General features: G+C 47.4%; 2 protein-coding genes across 2 annotated transcripts in view; both read right to left on the reverse strand.

Moving 5' to 3' along the window:
* The window catches only part of RIF1 (replication timing regulatory factor 1), a 38,157-nt gene extending 36,181 nt beyond the window's left edge, over positions 1-1,976 (reverse strand). Inside the window, exons 1-2 of the mRNA XM_014951336.1 lie at positions 1,878-1,976; positions 150-343 (exon numbers count right to left, since the gene is read on the reverse strand). Coding sequence (XP_014806822.1) covers positions 150-343; positions 1,878-1,976 — 293 coding nt within the window. The remainder of the gene's footprint in view (positions 1-149; positions 344-1,877) is intronic.
* Positions 1,804-18,625, reverse strand: TNFAIP6 (TNF alpha induced protein 6). Its single transcript, XM_014951338.1, has 6 exons — positions 18,455-18,625; positions 10,458-10,595; positions 8,363-8,524; positions 5,896-6,124; positions 4,232-4,272; positions 1,804-2,777 (listed from the first exon to the last, which is right to left on the reverse strand). The coding sequence occupies exons 1-6, from the start codon at positions 18,546-18,548 to the stop codon at positions 2,614-2,616; spliced, it is 828 nt and encodes a 275-aa protein (XP_014806824.1). The 5' UTR covers positions 18,549-18,625; the 3' UTR covers positions 1,804-2,613.
* Between the last annotated feature and the right edge of the window lie 747 nt (positions 18,626-19,372).

Raw genomic sequence — 19,372 nt, forward strand, 5'->3', positions numbered from 1 at the left:
GCCCACAGCCCAGCCGTCTCCCGGGGCAAGATGGCGGCGGGCGGGGACCGGCGGCGCGCGGGACGGGGCTGCGCCGGCTCAGCCAATGGGAAAGGCGGGGAGGCGGGGCCGGCGGCCGAGCCGGAGGACATCGAACCGGCGCCACGCGCGTTCTCCGCGCGCGGCGGAGCGCCGAGCGATGGATCCTTTCCCGCGCTTGGAGGGCACCGCCCCCCGGCGGGCACCGCCCCTCTCCGCTGATTGGTGGAGGGGCGCGCGAGGGGCTGTCTGTCTCGCGCCTCAGGTGGCCGCCGGCTCTGACAAGAGCCGCTTCGCTCTGCAAATCATAGAGTGATAGAGTGGTCTGGGTGGGAAGGGACCTTAAAGGTCATGGAGCTCCCACCCCCTGCCCTGGGCAGGGACATTTCCCACCACACCACGTTGCTCCAAGCCCCCTCCAACCTGGCCTTCAACCCCTCCAGGGATGGGGCAGCCACAGCTTCTCGGGGCAACCTGGGCCAGGCTCTCACCACCCTCCCACCAAAGAACTTCTTCCCCACATCTCAGCTCCATCTCCCCTCTTTCAGGGTCAAACCCTTCCCCTCCTCCTAGGGCTCCCCTCCCTCATCCAGAGTCCCTCCCCAGCTTTCCTGGAGCCCCTTGAGGGACTGGAAGGGGCTCCAAGGTCTCCCCGGAGCCTTCTCTTCTCCAGGCTGAACCCCCCCAACTCTCTCAGCCTGTCCTCCCAGCAGAGGGGCTCCAGCCCTCCCAGCATCTCCATGGCCTCCTCTGGCCCCGCTCCAACAGGTCCATGTCCTTCTGCTGTTGGTGGCCCCAGAGCTGGAAGCATCACGGATTCGCGGATTTGACAGAGTTGGAAGGGTCCTCTAGACATCATCTAGTGCAACTCCCCTGCTAGCAGGATTGGCCAGAGCACATCACTCAGGACTGCATCAAGGCAGGTCTTGAAAATCTGTAGAGAAGGGGACTCCACGACCTCTCTGGACAGTGCTCTGTCACCCTCACCGTAAAGAAGTTCTTCCTCATATTTGATTGGAACTTCCCATGTTCCACCTTATGTCCATTGCCCTTCGTCCTATCGCTGGAAACCACTGAAAAGAGTCTGGCTCCATCATCCTTCAACCCACCCTTTAGGAACCTGTAAACATAGATGAGGTCTCCCCTCAGTCTTCTCAAGGCTAAAGACCCCCAGCTCTTTGAGCCTTTCCTCATAAGGGAGGTGCTCTAATCCCTTAATCATCTTGGTTGCCCTACGTTGGACTCTCTCCAGTAGTTCCCTGTCCCTCTTGAACTGGGGAGCCCAGAACTGGACACAGTATTCCAGTTGTGGCCTCACCAGTGCAGAGCAGAGGGGGAGAATGACCTCCCTCGACCTGCTGGCCACACTTCTCCTTATGCAGCGCAGGATTCCACTGGCCCTTTTGGCAACAAGGGCACGTTGCTGGCTCATGGAGATCCACTGGAGCACTGGGGGGGGTCTCCCCAGAGCGGAGCAGAGGGGCAGAATCCCCCCCTGGCCCTGCTGGCCACGCTGCTGGGGGTACAGCCCAGGATGGGGTTGGCTTTCTGGGCTACCAGCACATGTTGCTGGTTCTTGTTGAGCTTCTCATCCACCAACACCCCCAAGCCCTTCTCTGGGTTGCTCTCCATCCATTCTCCACCCAGAATCATATTTATCTTACCAGATCTTATTTACTGCTTTCAGTCCAGAAAAACGTTTCAAATTCTTAAAAAGCCCTAAAGAAATAAAGAGAATTCATTGGAAACTCAGGACACGGTTGAAACAGAGGTAGCTTTAATGCTGCTTCAGACTGAGGAATTTAAACTGAAGTTAAAAACATACAGAGCATGATTCCTGTTCATCAACTTGAAAGTACAGTCTTCTTAAAACCCGTGTAAACAACATGCAGCATCTCGACAGGGTCTTCCGAGCGGTTTTGCTGGTACTCGGTCACCAACTGCTTCTGATGCTTCATCTCACCAGTTTTATTATCGTTACCAAGTCCTTCATTTGATTCGTTGCTAACGAAACCAGAGAAGTAAAAGGAACTCGAACGTCTCTTCTGCGTCTGAGGAAACCCTGACAAAATTCATTGAGCGGTTTGTGATTCATCTCACAACAAAAATTACGATGATCATGGAATTGATTCTGTGCTTTTCGTGCTGCTTCCCAATCTTCTGACTTCAGACAATTACATGGGTGGCCACTGGGCCATCCACAAGATTAATTTATGTACCTTAAAAATAAGCTTACTCTAAAGGAAAATAAGCATAGAACAGCATATCAAATTTAAAAATAACTGAAACGGTCACACAAAAATTTTGTTCAAATGGTGCAAGAAATGAAGAGAAGGAGCAGTTTATATAGAAAAATATTTTTTAAATCTTTGGTAACAATGAATTTTTCAGATTTTTACAGTACTTGTAATGTAAAAATAGTCTTCTATTATTCATGTAAGTATATTTTATAATTTATTTCATAGTATACTTTATTAACAAAACTTACATAAAAGCAGAAAATAAAAAGAAAGGTATGGAGAAAATGTCTTATCTGAAGGTATCTGAACTGGGTTCTAAAACCAGTTTCTTAATGAGTGTATCTCGTTACTCTTCTCACATAATCCCAAATTTCCCAGATAAGAAGTTTGTTTTTCCTTGGGATGTCGTGTTCTTTCCGTCACTTGACTTTGAAGGTACGTCCATGGTCATATATCGAATTTGAAACCCACCAGCCGTCACTGAGGCATCTGACAAAAACTTCAAGGTCATAACATTGCCTGGGACAAGAAAAAATAAAACCAACGTTAGGTTTTTGGGTGGCGTGTTTCAGAGTTATATTTTAAAGAGCTTTTTCTTGTTTGCTTCTGAGATTTTTGGAGCAATTCACTTGGTCTGTCTACTTCTGAGCCTTGGCCGGGGAGGATTCCAGTTCCATTAGCCCCAGGAAAAACCAGGCAGATTTTTGTAAGTTTTCTTTCTTTCCAGAGCCCAGATGTTGGTAAAGTTTTTCCGTATCCAGTGCTTTCTGCAAAATGTTATTTAAAATGCTGCTCTGCTTCACTCTGCCCAGGGAAATGTCACGCTCCAGGTGTGAGACGCATCCTGGCGCATCACTCCCCCACTGGTGTCATCTGCTCCTCTCCACCAGTTTACTGGGGAGACTGGGAGGTCAGGGAGGGCACGATTCATCTTTTCTGTTCTTTTTCTGCTGATTCTGGCTGTGGCTGGAGCGTGGTAATGTGAGTTTCTGCACAGGCTGTCCCAGGGAATGTGGCTACTTCCCCGCACGGGCAGCTCGTGTCACATCTGGGCTACAGTGACTTTGTGACACTTGAGCAAAAAAGAGGTAAAAGTACCTTTGATTTACATGTCACCAGACCTCGACCTACTGTTTAACACAGAATAACTGGCTTTGGAATTCTTCTTGCCATCCTTGCTCTGGAAATGGGGAAAATTGGAGCATGAAGATGGTGTGCATAGGTAGGGCTTGGTTCCTGATGACAGACCTGCTGTGTGAAAAATCCTTACCGTGCGTAGATGTACTACCTCTGGAAGGCCACCAGGATGCACCCTGGTTACCTTCTAACTAGCCTTTTTCTCTTTTATCTTTATTTATTATTTCCCCTCCTCTCTGAGGAGACCTTATAGCCCCTTCCAGTCCCTCAAGGGGCTCCAGGAGAGATGGGGAGGGACTCTGGATGAGGGAGGGGAGCCCTAGGAGGAGGGGGAAGGGTTTGACCCTGAAAGAGGGGAGATGGAGCTGAGATGTGGGGAAGAAGTTCTTTGGGGTGAGGGTGGTGAGAGCCTGGCCCAGGTTGCCCCGAGAAGCTGTGGCTGCCCCATCCCTGGAGGGGTTGAAGGGCAGGTTGGAGGGGGCTTGGAGCAACCTGGTGTGGTGGGAGGTGTCCCTGCCCAGGGCAGGGGGTGGCACTGGGTGGTCTTTAAGGTCCCTTCCCACCCAAACCATTCTATGATTCAATGATTTAGAAGTAATTGCATTGATGAAAGGGCACGCTGGCAGTAATGATTTAGAAGCAATTGCATTGATGAAAGGGCACGCTGGCAGTTCCGAATAGCAGTTTACGACATGAAGCAGAGTTTGTGTCTTTGAGCATCATCCCTTCCAACCTAGACAACTCTATGATTGTATATATTATTAGAAAGTAGTGACAAAAGGTGATTCGGGCTGATTTATTTTTTTTTTTAACCATAAAGAGTACAAATATATTACCTGTGCTAATGATGTCGTCTGGCAACTCATCTCCACAAAACCTGGGAAAAAATACAAATAGTCATGACTAAACAACCCAGCAAACAGATTATACAGGGAGCTGCTCTGAGCAGCGGCTCACGGGGCTGAACTGGTTATAGGTATTCATTATAGGTATTCAGTGTATGTGATTCTCTGCCATATGTTAAAGCAACTGCCTAAGGAATTTTTTTCATTCTCTTACAGTAAGGTTTAGGGGAGGGAAAAATGCAGGAAACATTTTCCGATATATGCAGGAAGTAAATGATGCAAAACAAGAAAAAGAGCAATTTAACGAGGCGCTGCAGAAAAAAACAATGGCCCAAGGCTAAGAAAGGAAGAACATTGTCAAATTTATCTGTAAAGGCAAAACAAACGGCCTCTATCTTTGCTCTGCTACACATGATTTGTAGAGAGGATGTGAAAAGCGGCAGGAATTGGGAAGTGGTTTTTATCACTTTTTCTGCTTTACTTTTTGCTCTGGAAAATTGAGGTGCTTCGTACCAAAATATGACTGCTCAAGGACAAGCAAAAGGGTGGCATTGAAGAGAAGAAAGTGAGAATTAAGCCAAGAGGGAAACTAAGTGTAGTAAGAGAGAAGATATACAGCACTTGTTTTGTTCTGTTTTGTTAGAAAATGTTATACTAAATGGTCATGACTAAACGACCCAGCAAATAGATTATACAGGGAGCTGCTCTGAGCAGCGGCTCACGGGCCTGAACTGGTTATAGGTATTCATTATAGGTATTCAGTGTATGTGATTCTCTGCCATATGTTAAAGCAACTGCCTAAGGAATTTTTTTCATTCTCTTACAGTAAGGTTTAGGGGAGGGAAAAATGCAGGAAACATTTTCCGATATATGCAGGAAGTAAATGATGCAAAACAAGAAAAAGAGCAATTTAACGAGGCGCTGCAGAAAAAAACAATGGCCCAAGGCTAAGAAAGGAAGAACATTGTCAAATTTATCTGTAAAGGCAAAACAAATGGCTTCTATCTTTGCTCTGCTACACATGATTTGTAGAGAGGATGTGAAAAGCGGCAGGAATTGGGAAGTGGTTTTTATCACTTTTTCTGCTTTACTTTTTGCTCTGGAAAATTGAGGTGCTTCGTACCAAAATATGACTGCTCAAGGACAAGCAAAAGGGTGGCATTGAAGAGAAGAAAGTGAGAATTAAGCCAAGAGGGAAACTAAGTGTAGTAAGAGAGAAGATATACAGCACTTGTTTTGTTCTGTTTTGTTAGAAAATGTTATACTTATGTAGCAAATGGTAATTAAATACATTTTTGCTAGCAGTTTAACACCCCACCTCCCTCCTTTCAATTAAAGCAAATTCTGTTCGAGATTGCTAAAAGTTCTTCCTGTAAAATGACAGAGAATTAGGATAAGCAGCTAACTAAAAAGCCTTGCAGCTTTTTTTTTGCATGCAATTTAACAAAGCAGAAAGGGTCAAAGAGCAATTTTCTGAAACACTTTGCAGGCCAGTGTTAATGAGAGTAAATTGCCGGGGAAGATAAATCAGGTCCTACTGTTATGGGCATATCAGAGGTGGTAACTAGATAAGGCAACACAGAGTTCTTCTGAAGTAATGTTAAAATAATTAAAATCATTTGATTATTTGCATATTAAAGCCCGAATCGTTTTACCTGCCCACAAAGCCGTTGATATCATCGTAGCTGTCATAGATTTCCAAGAAATCAGCCATACAAGCGATGTCATCTTCAACGTCAAACTCTAAAAACTGTAGGTGAATACGCTGTCCGTACTTGACTCTAATATGCCAGTAGCAAATTTGCTCGTTTTCATACTCGTTTGGGTATCCTGGCGACTTAAAAACATGTTTTGAATCTGTGAAGACTCCACCACATTCTTTTCCTAAGAGAAAAATAGAAACATTAGAGTTTAAGTATTCATTCTGGATACGGCCGTGGCTTAAATCTCTGTGTGCTTTTCTCTCTGTGCTTTTCTCTGTGTGCTTTGACCCAGCAGGTCCCTGGAAAATCACGTGGGAAGACCCGGTATGATAGCACTTTGCAGATATTTAAGCACTCAGAATTCACAAGAAACGTAAGTCATTGCTAGCTTTTGGGAGCTGGTATTTTGGAAACCAGAGGCGTGATCCCAAACTCCCTGAATTCAGAGGGAAAGACTTCAGGGAACTTTGGGCCAGAGCAAAGTGTTTTATGTAAAAGGCATTCGGGGTTTCTGGCTGTGTCACACTGTAAGCTTTACAGCTGTGCTTGCAAGTCACCCTGGCACTCAGTTTCATCCTTTCTTCTTCAAAACCCTCTTAAAAGTGCGTCTTCCACAAGAAAACGTATAAAAGGCGAGCGATCACACACATTTCATTGTACTCACAGCTCTTCAATCCCTTTGGAATGTCTCCTTTGGGGTGAAAAATGCTCATCCCGGTTCAATTCAGTGGCCGTTTGAACTGTTCCAGCTCCCTGACAGCAGGACAAACTGATCCTGACTTCAGGATTTGTAGTAGTTGCCCTCGTTCAGAGCTGGGGGAGAGGGAGGTACCTTCTCAGGGTGATTCAGGGCAGGTGAGTGAGGACCCTTAAGCTGGATGGTGTGATTAACCCTCCTAGTTACGTCTTCCTGTATTTTTCAGCTCCTGACCTAGTTTGGATGTTGATTTCAAACAGTTCCACAAGTTCCTCTTGACATCCCCAGCATCCCAGAGAAGAGAACAGGCTCAGGTCAAGCGGAGATTTGTCTTTGCTCCCCCAGGGCTACTTGTCTCCCACCTGCAGAGCAGACAAATCTCCCAGGTTGTTGGGGTTTTTTTTTAGCAGGCTGTCCCTCAAGCCTGAATCCCTTCCCTTCCCGGGGGTGACTCACACTGCTGAGTGTTGGTGGTTCTGGTTTCCCTTTTGTCCTCTGGTGCATCTGGAAAGTAACTACCTCTCAGCCCAAAGGAGAAGGCTGACAAAGGAGAAAGCCGGGCTGACAGCTCCCAGGCAGAAATAAGGAATGCAGTAGTTCTTCCCTCACAGTTCTCTTTGTGCTCTGAACATCTGTGAACGTCCCCCACCCCACAGAGCTATTTGATTAACAACTGCCCAGCTAAAATAAACAAGAAGCTCAGGCCCTCAGAGCACAAACAAAATGTGCACAGCTGTACAGACGTCATGGACAACTCCAATTTTTGGCTCTGCCAGGCAGGGTAGGACACTTGGAGCAGCGGGAGAGCCAAACAGAGCACAAAGTTGAGCTATGCTTTTCTTGGTGCCTACTTTCTCGGTCTTCCCTGATGTAAGAAGTGATGTCAAGATAAAGTGAAACAGCAGCCAGGTCAATATTTCAATCATCTGCTGGGTAGTGAATGGAGGGGAATGGAGAGTTGTCCCATCCCCACCTTGGGTGCTGCATCCAGGCCCTTCAAGACAAGAAAGACATTGAGGAGCTGGAGTGGGTCCAGAGAAGGGCAATGGAGCTGGTGAGGGGTCTGGAGCACAAGTCTTGTGAGGAGAGGCTGAGGGAGCTGGGGGTGTTCAGCCTGGAGAAAAGGAGGCTGAGGGGAGACCTTATTGCTCTCTCCAACTCCCTGAAAGGAGGGTGTAGCCAGGGGGGGTCGGTCTCTTCTCCCAAGAAACACGTGACAGGACAAGAGGAAACGGCCTCAAGTTGCACCAGGGGAGGTTTAGGATGGAGATTGGGAAAAATTTCTTCACCCAAAGGGCTATCAAGCCTTGGCAGAGGCTGCCCAGGGCAGTGGTGGAGTCCCCATCCCTGGAGGTATTTAAAAGCCGGGCAGATGTGGTGCTGAGGGACATGGGTCAGTGGTGGTTTGGTCAGTGTTGGGTTGATGTTTGGACTCGATGATCCCTTGAAAGGTCCCTTCCAACCCAGAAAATTCTATGATTCTATGACAGAACCATGTCTCCAGATCTGCTCTGGGGATCCTCTTTTCTCCATCTAGTCACACAGGCACACACACGGAGCTGCTGGGAGCCGGATCTGACAGGTGTTTCACTCCCATATGACACGCATTTTCAAAAGTTGTTCTACCTCAGCCATAAGGAATGAGGGTTAGCACTAAATTTATTCTGTTTACAGGCAAAATATCTTAGACCCGAAGAGCAAGAGGGTTGTTTTGAAACGCACCGTGAGGGTTGTAGCAGTAGGCGTCCCACCTCTCGCTTCTGTTGAGGCGAATCCCATAATCGACAATGCCCGTCTTCCCAAAGCCACAGTTGGCTCCAGCTTTTACTATGGGATAACCGACCCTTCCCTTTGCCATCCAGCCTGCAGCACACACATGGAAACCTGCAACAGGGGGAAAACGTGACACGGAGGTGGTAAACCAGTCCTAAGCAATAAATTCTGCTTTTTAGTCAAGTAAGTGAATTCTCACTCGAGCTGATCGACGACTGGGGTGTAATTGGCCCAACAGAAATTGAACTACAGGAAAGAACAGTACTTTGAGAGGATACTCTTAAGCACAGACTATAAAATTGCATTGTGTTCTCCACAATATGATTATTGGCGCTTCATTTGAGAACAAAAATCAGATGCAGAGGGACTATATAGTTTCCCAGGCAGTGAACTTTAAGTGTCGCACCAGCACTTGTAATCAAACCATATATTGGATGAGTTATATAAATGTATTCTTTATTTCCCTTTTGAAGTCATAGGAGTTTACTCAATCATATCCCAAGAGTTTGCAGCATTAATCTCTGAGAGCGAATAAAATTCTGCATACAAAAGACGGCTAAGAAAAGAAAGATTTTACTAAAAATACTTTCCATTTAAATACCTGACATACCTCAAGTGTTTCTTGCTAAACAAAAAGATCCTGTTAATGTGCTTTGTGGCTGAGAACTTAACAACTATGGCCAAGGATTGCAATGTTATTCGCTGTCTGATAGAGACCAATTCAGTGTTTTCACGGAGACTGGAACATATTTGCGGCGCCCTTGGACTGTGAGCTCCTCAGAAGAGACAAAAGTACCCTTTTTACATGTGTGCTGGTGCTGAGAGCCAGCTTCTGACTCAACGCTGCAGCCTGCCACTTGCGGGGGATATTTTCCATTGTTTTCCCAACGCTCTGAGTGAATTAGTGATTTCTTATTAGGAGTCAGACAGAAATACAGTAGAGCCCTCGCTCAGCTCCGCTTTTCACTCCCAGCCCGCTGCTCGCTCTCTCTCTCTGAGCAAATATGGCTGGAATTACCATTTATGACAACATCTTGAGTGATGATATGAAAAAGAGCCACGCACATTTACTACAGAAGCTCCCCGGGGAGAAACGCCTTCCCCAGCAGCCCCGAGGTGCTGTACCTGGGGGGGGGTACTGTTGCTTCCCAGTTCAGCCAGACAGCTCGACACTGGGTTTTACTGGTTTGGGGCTGCACGCAGAGCTCAGGGGGATGCAGCAGGCAGTGGGCAGTTGCAGCCCAGAAGGCCAATCCCATCCTGGGCTGCATCAAAAGATGCGTTGCCAGCAGGTCCAGAGAGGTGATTCTGCCACTTTACTCTGCTCTGGTGAGACCTCACCTGGAGTGTTGTGTGCAGGTCTGGAGCCCTCAATATAAGAAGGACATGGACCTGATGGAGAGGGTCCAGAGGAGGGCCACAAGGATGATCAGGGGGATGGAGCACCTCTGCTACAAGGACAGGCTGAGGGAGCTGGGGTTGTTCAGCCTGGAGAAGAGGAGGCTCCAGGGAGACCTAATAGCAGCCTTCCAGTACCTGAGGGGGGGCTACAGGAAGGCTGGGGAGAGCCTGTTTAGAAAGGCCTGCAGTGACAGGACGAGGGGCAATGGCTTCAAGCTGGAGGGGAACAGATTTAGACTGGAGATGAGAAGGGGGTTCTTCACTGTGAGGGTGGTGGAGCACTGGAACAGGTTGCCCAGGGAGGTGGTTGAGGCCCCATCCCTGGAGATATTCAAGGAGAGGCTCGACGAGGCCCTGGGCAACCTGGTCTAGTTGGGGGTGTCCCTGCTGACTGTGGGGGGGTCGGACTAGATGACCTTTGGAGGTCCCTTCCGGCCTGGGCAGTGCAGCAGTGAGTGTGGATGTTATCCCCGACAGCTCCACAGGGAGAAAATCGCATGCAACTTGGACAAAAATCCAGGGAGTTTACAAGTCTCCCAGTCCTAGAGCTCAGGACGTTCACAAAAATACCAGCCTGGCAACATCGTGAATGAGCGGGGTGAAAAGCAAAGAGCTGGGATTTTATTTTTATTTTTTTCCTAACCTATTTTCCGTGCTGCCTCCAGCTGCTGGTACGTGGCCAGGTGTCCTCCCTCGTATTCACAGACGGCTTTCGCTTCTGCGTAGGTGAGCTGGTACTTCCCGGAGCGCGACTCCCTGTGATAGACTCCGGCCGCTCGCTCTGTGGGACCAAAGCAACAAACCATTTCAGTATTTTCCCCCGTCCTGCCCCATTCCTGGGGTGCTCTCAGCCCTTTCTCCAAGACACCTGGACACCTGGTGCTGATGGAGCACCTCTGCTATGATGGAGCACCTCTGCTACAAGGACAGGCTGAAGGAACTGGGGTTGTTCAGCCTGGAGAAGAGGAGGCTCCGGGGTGACCTAATAGCAGCCTTCCAGTACCTGAAGGGAGCCTACAGGAAGGCTGGGGAGAGCCTGTTTAGAAAGGCCTGTAGTGACAGGACGAGGGGAAATGGCTTCAAGCTGGAGGGGAACAGATTTAGATTGGAGATTAGAAGGGGGTTCTTTACTGTGAGGGTAGTGGAGCACTGGAACAGGTTGCCCAGGGAGGTGGTTGAGGCCCCATCCCTGGAGATATTCAAGGAGAGGCTCGACGAGGCCCTGGGCAACCTGGTCTAGTTGGGGGTGTCCCTGCTGACTGCGGGGAGGTCGGACTAGATGACCCCTGCCCCATTCCTGGGGTGCTCTCAGCCCTTTCTCCGAGACACCTGGACTTTGGGCTGCTCCTCCAGGTGAGACGAGAAAGCAGATTCTCAGTTAGTGGTTGGGCCACTTGGAGATTGTCAGGAAAATACGTCCCTCCCAACCCGAAAACATGGTTTTGCAACCCAAAGGTATGTTTTTGTTTGGGAGAGATGTCGAACAACAGAGCTAGTCAGAGCTTGGTGAGGTTTTGAACAACAGAAGAATCAACAAATGCAGGGAAGGAGTCCCCCAGGACGACTCAGAAGGCAGTAGTTATGGGAACCATCAGCTGGTGTCAGCATCACCAGTTCCGCGTATCCTGACTCAGGGGAAGCTCCTTCTGGATCGCAATCACAGCATTCTTTGGGATGTAACTCCCAGTGCCTTCGTAGGATGAATCAGAGCTTTGTTTTGAATCTCCAGAGAGGTTAAATCAGAGCTACTTGGATAGAGGAGAGGCAGAAACCGAAGGGAATAAAAATGTGAAATAAAAATATCTGAGCTTGTGTCGCAAAGGGCAGGACCAGAACAATTGCTGGCTGACATTTTTCCTGCACAAAAAAATTAATACACTTTCTTCATTATTTTTTCCCTTGCTGTTGCAAGTACAATATAAAGCAGCTTTCCAGGGAAACCTAGAAACTGTCAGGACTACTGCGAGTTTTATAATCTTTTCGTGTTTCACTTGTCTGCTGCCATATGTATGGAAATCTGTCTCAGAACCAATCTGCATATTTAAACTCAGTGGCGTTTGTGTTTAGATTTTTCTTTTATTTAGTATAATCTGAGAGAAATGGCTGCCTGTAGCTATCACTAGGCAAAATGACTGGAAAAAAAAAAAGATGCAAAACGGGAGGCATTTTTCACAGTAGTTATTTGCACCATGGGAAAAAAAGAATGTCTTTTCTAGGGACAGACTTAAAGCCAGTAGTTTTGGCTGGGTTAGGATATTTTTTTTTAAAAAACCATGGTCACCACTGGATTGTGGTCAGTGATGGTGAGAACCCTGACTAGTTAGAGCATGACGTTTGCCAATGTGGTTTTTGGACCCGCAGCCACTGGCCCGGCGCCCGGGGAAGTAAATGATCTTGCTGACAACAGGTCTCAGCAGACCGAGAGCTGCTTTCCATAGCATTGCTGGGAATGGGCATGGGATAAGATGTATTCCCTGGAAAAATCTCTCCCAAGAAGCCAGTTCTGTTGCAAAGAAGAATCGCAGCAACCAACAGCCATGGAATAATCACAGAATCTTCTAGGTTGGAAGGGACCTCAAAGATCATCTTGTCCAACCGTCAACCTGACTGACAAAAAACAGACACCCGCACAACAAACAAGGAGCATCACCATCACTAAACCAGACCTCCCAGCACTACATCAACCTGTCTTTTGAACACCTCCAGGGATGGGGCCTCAACCACCTCCCTGGGCAGCCCATTCCAATGCCTGAGAACCCTTTCTGTGAAAAAAATATTCCTAATATCCAGCCTGAACCTCCCCTGGCGCAACTTGAGGCCATTTCCTCTCGTCCTGTCGCCTGTGACTTGAGAGAAGAGACCGACCCCCACCTCTCTACACCCTCCTTTCAGGGAGTTGGAGAGAGCAATAAGGTCTCCCCTCAGCCTCCTCTTCCCCTGACTGAACAACCCCAGCTCCCTCAGCCTCTCCTCATAAGACTTGTGCTCCAGACCCCTCACCATCTTTGTCGCCCTTCTCTGGACCCGCTCCAGCACCTCCATGTCTTTTTTGTGGTAGGGGGCCCAAAACTGGACACAGTACTCAAGGTGGGGCCTCACCAGTGCCCAGTACAGGGGGACAATCACCTCTCGAGCCCTACTTGCCAGACTGTTCCTGATACAGGCCAGGATGCTGGTGGCCTTCTTGGCCACCTGGGCACACTGATGGCTCATGTTCAGCCGACAGTCGACCAACACCCCCAGGTCCTTTTCTGCCAGGCAGCTCTCCAGCCACTATAATGGTATGCTATATTAAAAAAGAAATATCTACTTTAATTAAAAATGTATTTGTAGGAAGTATTATTTTTCATTCACTCAATAGTCTATGATGTCTAACCTGATAAATCCACCCACTGCTTCTTTACAGGATGATCGGATCGGATTCAGTGTGGATGAATTAAAAATCTGAGGCCGACAGAAAACAGCTCCCTGTTTAGTGTCACTGCACACTCAGGGGACAACCTGGAACTCACATGATTGATCACTGCAGCCCAAAGGGAACTGAACTGAAAAGTGAATTAAAAGACAGAGACTGGAGTTGGTGGGATTAGCTGAGCTGCCCCACCTCCAGTGAGTCAAAGAGTGAAGGGCAGCTGAGTTCTGAGGTTTGTCACCTTCACAAAGGTGACAAGTGACAGCCAAAGCAAGAGCAGTCTTAAAGCTCATTGTCAGTGATGTCTGCTGGTAAAAGCTCTGGCATCCACCTTTGCAAGGCCCACGCTGGAACTGCTGCTGGATGTACCTCCAGGGATTTGCCACGGCTCAGGCTCAGCACCCTTGGAGCTGACAGTAAAAACTCACCATTTTTAGTTGTTCTCCTGACTATTTCACCTTATTCCTCAAAAGGTATCTTCCTCCACTTATTGACACTAAAATGTCACTGTGTCACTGTCACACAGGTACGTCGCCAAGCTTTGAGGTTTGATGCTGGCTGGGTGTCAGGGAGTACAGTATTCCCTAACAGCATATCCTAATCAACCCATCAGACCTTTCACAGGCATTTTTTCCCCCTCCCTCTGAGTTACTTTGGGGGATGAGCAGAAAGATAAACTCCATCAGCAAAACCAGACCTAGGGCAAAGCATTGCACCTACTTACTATTAATATACATTGACATATTTATATGTATATACATATATACACAATTCAGAGTCATACATGAACACACACACACACAAATTACTCTTAGTCATTATGGAGGTGATATTATTGGCCATGTAGATAAACTTGCATGAAATTCTGTTTTCACAAGTGCTTGCCTCCCACTCTAAATCCAGAATGTCCATACACCACGGGGCCAGCACTACAGAGCACAACGTGTCCCAGCCTCAGCTCAGCACCTTTTCCAACCAGGGATTCTGTTCTTCATCTGACCTGCCTGAAGTTTCCTCCTCCTCTCACAACAGTGAGAACTTTCGGCAAAGTTCTACCTTTCTTTGCCTGAAAACCAGCATATTGAGACTGTTCTCCCAGGGATTTCTCCACGGATTTCTCACTTCTTTGGTTCTGACTCAGAAGGTTGTGGGTTACCTGGCTGACAGGACATGTTTCCTTCAACTCACATTTCTTAAAATATCTCCTTGAAGCCCAGAGGCAGCAGGATCCTGCAAGGACAGTAGTGATCCTCCACAGGCTGAGGGAGCTGGGGTTGTTCAGCCTGGAGAAGAGAAGGCTCCGGGGAGACCTTATAGTGGCCTTTCAATACCTGAAGGGAGCCTATAGAAGAGCTGGGGAGGGACTCTTTGCCAGGAGGTGTAATGATAGGACAAGGGGAAACGGTTTTAAATTGGAAGAAAAAAGATTCAGATTAGATCTCGGGAAGAAATGTTTTACTCTGAGGGTGGTGAGACCCTGGAACAGGTTGCCCAGGGAAGTTGTGGCTGCCCCATCCCTGGAAGTGTTCAAGACCAGGCTGGATGTGGCCTTGAGCAACCTGGTGTGGTGGGAGGTGTCCCTGCCCAGGGCAGGGGGGTTGGAACTTGATGATCTTTGAGGTCCCTTCCAACCCAAACCATTCTATGATTCTATGATTCTACTCACCGACAGCGGTGGGAGATGGTAAAATGTAGCCCATCTCTTCTACAAACACGGTAAGAACGAGATCTGGCCTAACGCAGTGCCCTGAATATGCATGACACATACACCAAATGCTAAATGACTGGAGATATTTAACTTTCAAGCAGAGGATGGCCACGTAGAATTGCTGGCATGGGCCTCTGAAGGAAAAATGGGGTGGGCACATCCCCTAAACTGCACTGACACATGGTGTGCAAACAGAGATGACATTCTGAACACAAAAAGCGTGGCTGTTCTCCTGGGAAACCTACTTTGTGTTGCTGAGAACTGGCACTCGACTAAACGCTTGAGCATCTTTGGTCAAGACTGCTCCCATCCTCCCCTCAGCTCACAATAAACCTTTGGTTGAAATACCCTCGTGAGAGAAATGAGCAAGAAATAAAGTTCCATTCACACGGGAAGGGCACGGACAGGAAGGCGGCCGTCAGCTGCAGCAGGACTGGACACTCACTAAGGAAACAAACGTTGCTTTGTAACAAGAAAAGAAGTAAAAGACATGAGTATTTCTGGACTGGCATTAATTGAAGATTTTATATTTGTGCTAACAATTCGCTGAGGAAGAAAGGTAAAATGGAAAACGGCCCTTTGTTTTCAGTTTGGCCTTGAGAATGCTTTATCAGAAGAGGAGGAGATGTGCTTGTGAGACCCCACCTGGAGTACTGTGTCCAGCTCTGGAGTCCTCAACACAGAAGGACATGGACCTGTTGGAATGGGTCCAGCCGAAGGCCATGAAGATGATCAGAGGGATGGAGCATCTCCCCTGTGAGGACAGGCTGAGAGAGATGGGGTTGTTCAGCCTGGAGAAGGGAAGGCTCCAGGGAGACCTTACAGCAGCCTTCCAATATCTGAAGGGAGCTACAGGAGAGCTGGGGAGGGACTCTTTGTCAGGAACTGCAGTGACAGGACAAGGGGTAACGGTTTTAAATTGGAAGAGGGGAAATTTAGATTACATATTAGGAAGAAATTCTTTGGTGTGAGGGTGGTGAGAGCCTGGCCCAGGTTGCCCAGATAAGCTGTGGCTGCCCCATCCCTGGAGGGGTTCAAGGCCAGGCTGGATGGGGCTTGGAGCAACCTGGTGTGGTGGGAGGTGTCCCTGCCCAGGGCAGGGGGTTGGAACCGGATGGTCTTTAAGGTCCCTTCCACCCCAAACCATTCTATGATTCTATGATTGTATGAGATGAGCAAAGCTCAGATGTCACTGCGCGTTCCCAGGCTTTATTCAGGGGAGAGGGTCTTGCTTTAACACTTGTGGAGAGACAGTATGAGATTGGGGTTACTTGTTTTACTGTTCAATTGACACTTCTCTTTTTCTTTTTTTTTTTTAAATAAAAAGATGCATAAATTGCATGGCTGTGATTTTGCCAAATTTTTCTTCCTTTATAGATAACGTAGCTGAATTCCATTGGCATTTTGAGCTATTTCAATAATCTTATTGCTGTAGCTACACTAGATGGTGCATTTCTAAAGGAGCTTCAGCAGAGCCCTGGATATAAGAAAGCAAAGTGGTTATTTCAAATTTGACTCTGCCCTTCCAGATTTTGTGTGTGTTTGTTTAGAGCAAGTCATCAGCTTTTACCCCAGGGTTTGTTTTTATTTAATCTGGATATGACAATATTGGTAAATAAAACACCCAGGACCCATTTTGTGGGCTGGTGTGTGCCTGAGTTCTCTTTCCTGGCATCAGGGTGGGCTCATCACAGGGACAGTCCACAGTCTGGACCTCCCAGATGCTCCACTGGGAATGGAGCTTCTACTTTCTAGAAGAGAGCACTGTTCCAGGGAGTGTGACACTGGTTAAACCACAGGCAGGACCTGTGCGTGGCCACGTACCCTTCACTTTGAATCATAGAATCATAGAATTGTCTGGGTTGGAAGGGACCTTTCAGATCATTGAGTCCAATCATCAACCCAACACTGACATACCCACCACTGACCCATGTCCCTCAGCACCACATCTGCCCGGCTTTTAAATACCTCCAGGGATGGGGACTCCACCACTGCCCTGGGCAGCCTCTGCCAAGGCTTCACAACCCTTTGGGAGAAGAAATTTTCCCCAATATCCATCCTAAACTTCCCCTGGTGCAACTTGAGGCCATTTCCTCTTGTCCCATCGCCTGTTCCTTGGGAGAAGAGACCGATCCCCTGGCTACACCCTCCTTTCAGGGAGCTGGAGAGAGCCAGAAGGTCTCCCCTCAGCCTCCTTTTCTCCAGGCTGAACACCCCCAGCTCCCTCAGCCTCTCCTCACAAGACTTGTGCTCCAGACCCCTCACCATCTTTGTTGCCCTTCTTTGGACCCGCTCCAGCCCCTCAATGTCTTTTTTGTCGTGAAGGACACAGCACTCAAGATGGAGCTTCACCTCTCATTCCAGCCAGAAGCACAAGCTTTGTTTGCTTCTCACACAAACCTCTTCTCTCTGTCATCATGTTTTTGGAGCAGCAGCCCCTTGATGTGGTGGTGCATGAAGCTGCCAAGCTGTCCTCCCTCAGAGCTGGCCCCTACCTGAGCACCTTCACCCACCACGGGACGCAGCAGGCGCATTCCACGTTCAGAAAGAAAGAGAAGTCATTAAAAATGTGCAGTCAAATGGAAAGCAACACAGATCACTTCTCCTTCTCATTTATGTTCCTGTTAGTTTACACGGTCCTCTGGGAAGGGACCGGAGCCACGTGGTCGCTGCAGCAGCAGCTATTAGAGCATGGCCCCAACTCCTCGTGAAACATCGAAGCACACCAGAAACGTGCACCAGCTACAGGAGGTCCTTCAAATCCTTAAAGAAATACACCGCATTCTAGCCAGGATAAAGGCATTTGTAAATATTTGTCTACAAAACAGAGCACTCAGTGCATGTTTCTGTTTTGGCATCCTTTATGTGACTACATTCTGAATATGGTTTTCTGTTGCATTGGACAGCTATAAAGACCTATAAAAGAACTCTAAGAGCTATTTAAACCCACTTGAAGTATAAGAAACTATTCACACAGCATTTTCTATAGCCCTTTTGGAATATTCTCTCCACTGCTTAATGAAGTGAACAAACCAACGTCCAAAACGTATACATTTCTGTACTTTCCCAGAAACCTAGGAAATATTATCGCTATTATTTCCAGATCATTTAGTTTCATATGTAGGACCCCAGGCATCTGAAGCATGCTCATGCAGAAAGTAATTCATTCCTTTGGCAAATGTTTCTTTTCATACTCATTTTCCCTCATTAGAAGCAACTACTATTTAATGCTGTTTTCACTTTACCTCATGCCGTAGGAAAATACATTCAGATTAAATATTCCATACCTACTTTTCCCTTCCTTTTTTTTTTCCCTGCACTTCAGAGAAATAGTACAAAACAGTAAGCTCATAAGGACAAAACTTACAGTCACTACTCAGATAAAACGATAGAATAACACAAGGGATTTGCTAGCGTTAGTGCATGGATCAATTTTGTACTGCTAGGTGCTCATCTTTGTTCTGTCAGGCAAACACAGTGACTTTTGCAGCAAAACATTCCTGATTTAATTATTGCTTACCTAACCAGATAGAGTTATGCAGCACTCCGTCCTTGAATCCCCACGCTTGAGCCTTGTCCCACAGCAGGGCAGAAAAGAAAATTAGCGCGATCATCCCTTCCGAACTATTAGGCTGTAAATATTCCCTGTTAAAACACTCAGGGTAACCTCTGCTAGCTGCTGCCTAGATCCTATTGGAACATCTGGTAGCCAGATCTTAAATAGTGCTTTCAGCCGTGAGGTCAGCGAGGCTGCTCCAATTGTGCTCGCCGTAGTATTATTACACAATTAAATGTGATGTCTGCAGTCGTCCATGTGACTCACTTTTGGCTCCCTCGGTTCCCAGCGTGTCCAAGAAACCATTCTACCCCTCACTACTGCAGCACACATGAATGCTTTTCAAGCCAAAGCCTGCTCACTGCCTTCAAATTCCATAAAACAATAAAACTAATAACCAGTCTATCTGCTTGTAGCGTTTCTAGTCACACCATGTACAGGACCGAAGAGAATTGCACATATCAGCTCTCATTCTCATTTAAACATTCTGTTCTTTCATATATAATTCAGATTTAATTTCCCAGTGACCTAATCAATGAAAAAACGTCAGGAGAATATTCTGCACGGGCTATTTGAGTTCGGTTTCCCAACACGGAATCTGTAATTGCAAGTCAAACTCCCAGATCAGCATAAAACTGCAAAGTGTCAAAAACAGATGCTCTTTGTTCTGCAAGGGGGAAATAAAGCTGAAATCTTCCCCTCCAAACCACAGTTTAAAATCTGATTCATAGCGTGACAGCTGTCTGCCCCTCTTCCCTTCTGGCTGAAAGGGAATACTGCAGCTGCTCCTGGTTGGATGAGTGGGAGAGGAGAAAGGGGGAAAGATGAGAGTATGGAAAATGGCCTGGTGCTCCCCACTCCTGGTTGGGAGAGCTGGCTCTC

This window comes from Calidris pugnax, unplaced genomic scaffold (genome assembly GCF_001431845.1).
Source record: "Calidris pugnax isolate Ruff unplaced genomic scaffold, ASM143184v1 scaffold190, whole genome shotgun sequence".
In the NCBI taxonomy this organism is placed as follows: Eukaryota; Metazoa; Chordata; class Aves; order Charadriiformes; family Scolopacidae; genus Calidris; species Calidris pugnax.

Excerpts from the sequence above, each read along its gene's own strand:
- TNFAIP6 (XM_014951338.1), bottom strand. The coding sequence starts at position 18,548 with ATGATCGCGCTAATTTTCTTTTCTGCCCTGCTGTGGGACAAGGCTCAA. Across the intron at positions 6,125-8,362 it reads CTACTGCTACAACCCTCACG|GAAAAGAATGTGGTGGAGTC; the intron begins GTGCGTTTCAAA and ends TTTTTCTCTTAG. Across the intron at positions 2,778-4,231 it reads AGACGACATCATTAGCACAG|GCAATGTTATGACCTTGAAG; the intron begins GTAATATATTTG and ends TTCTTGTCCCAG.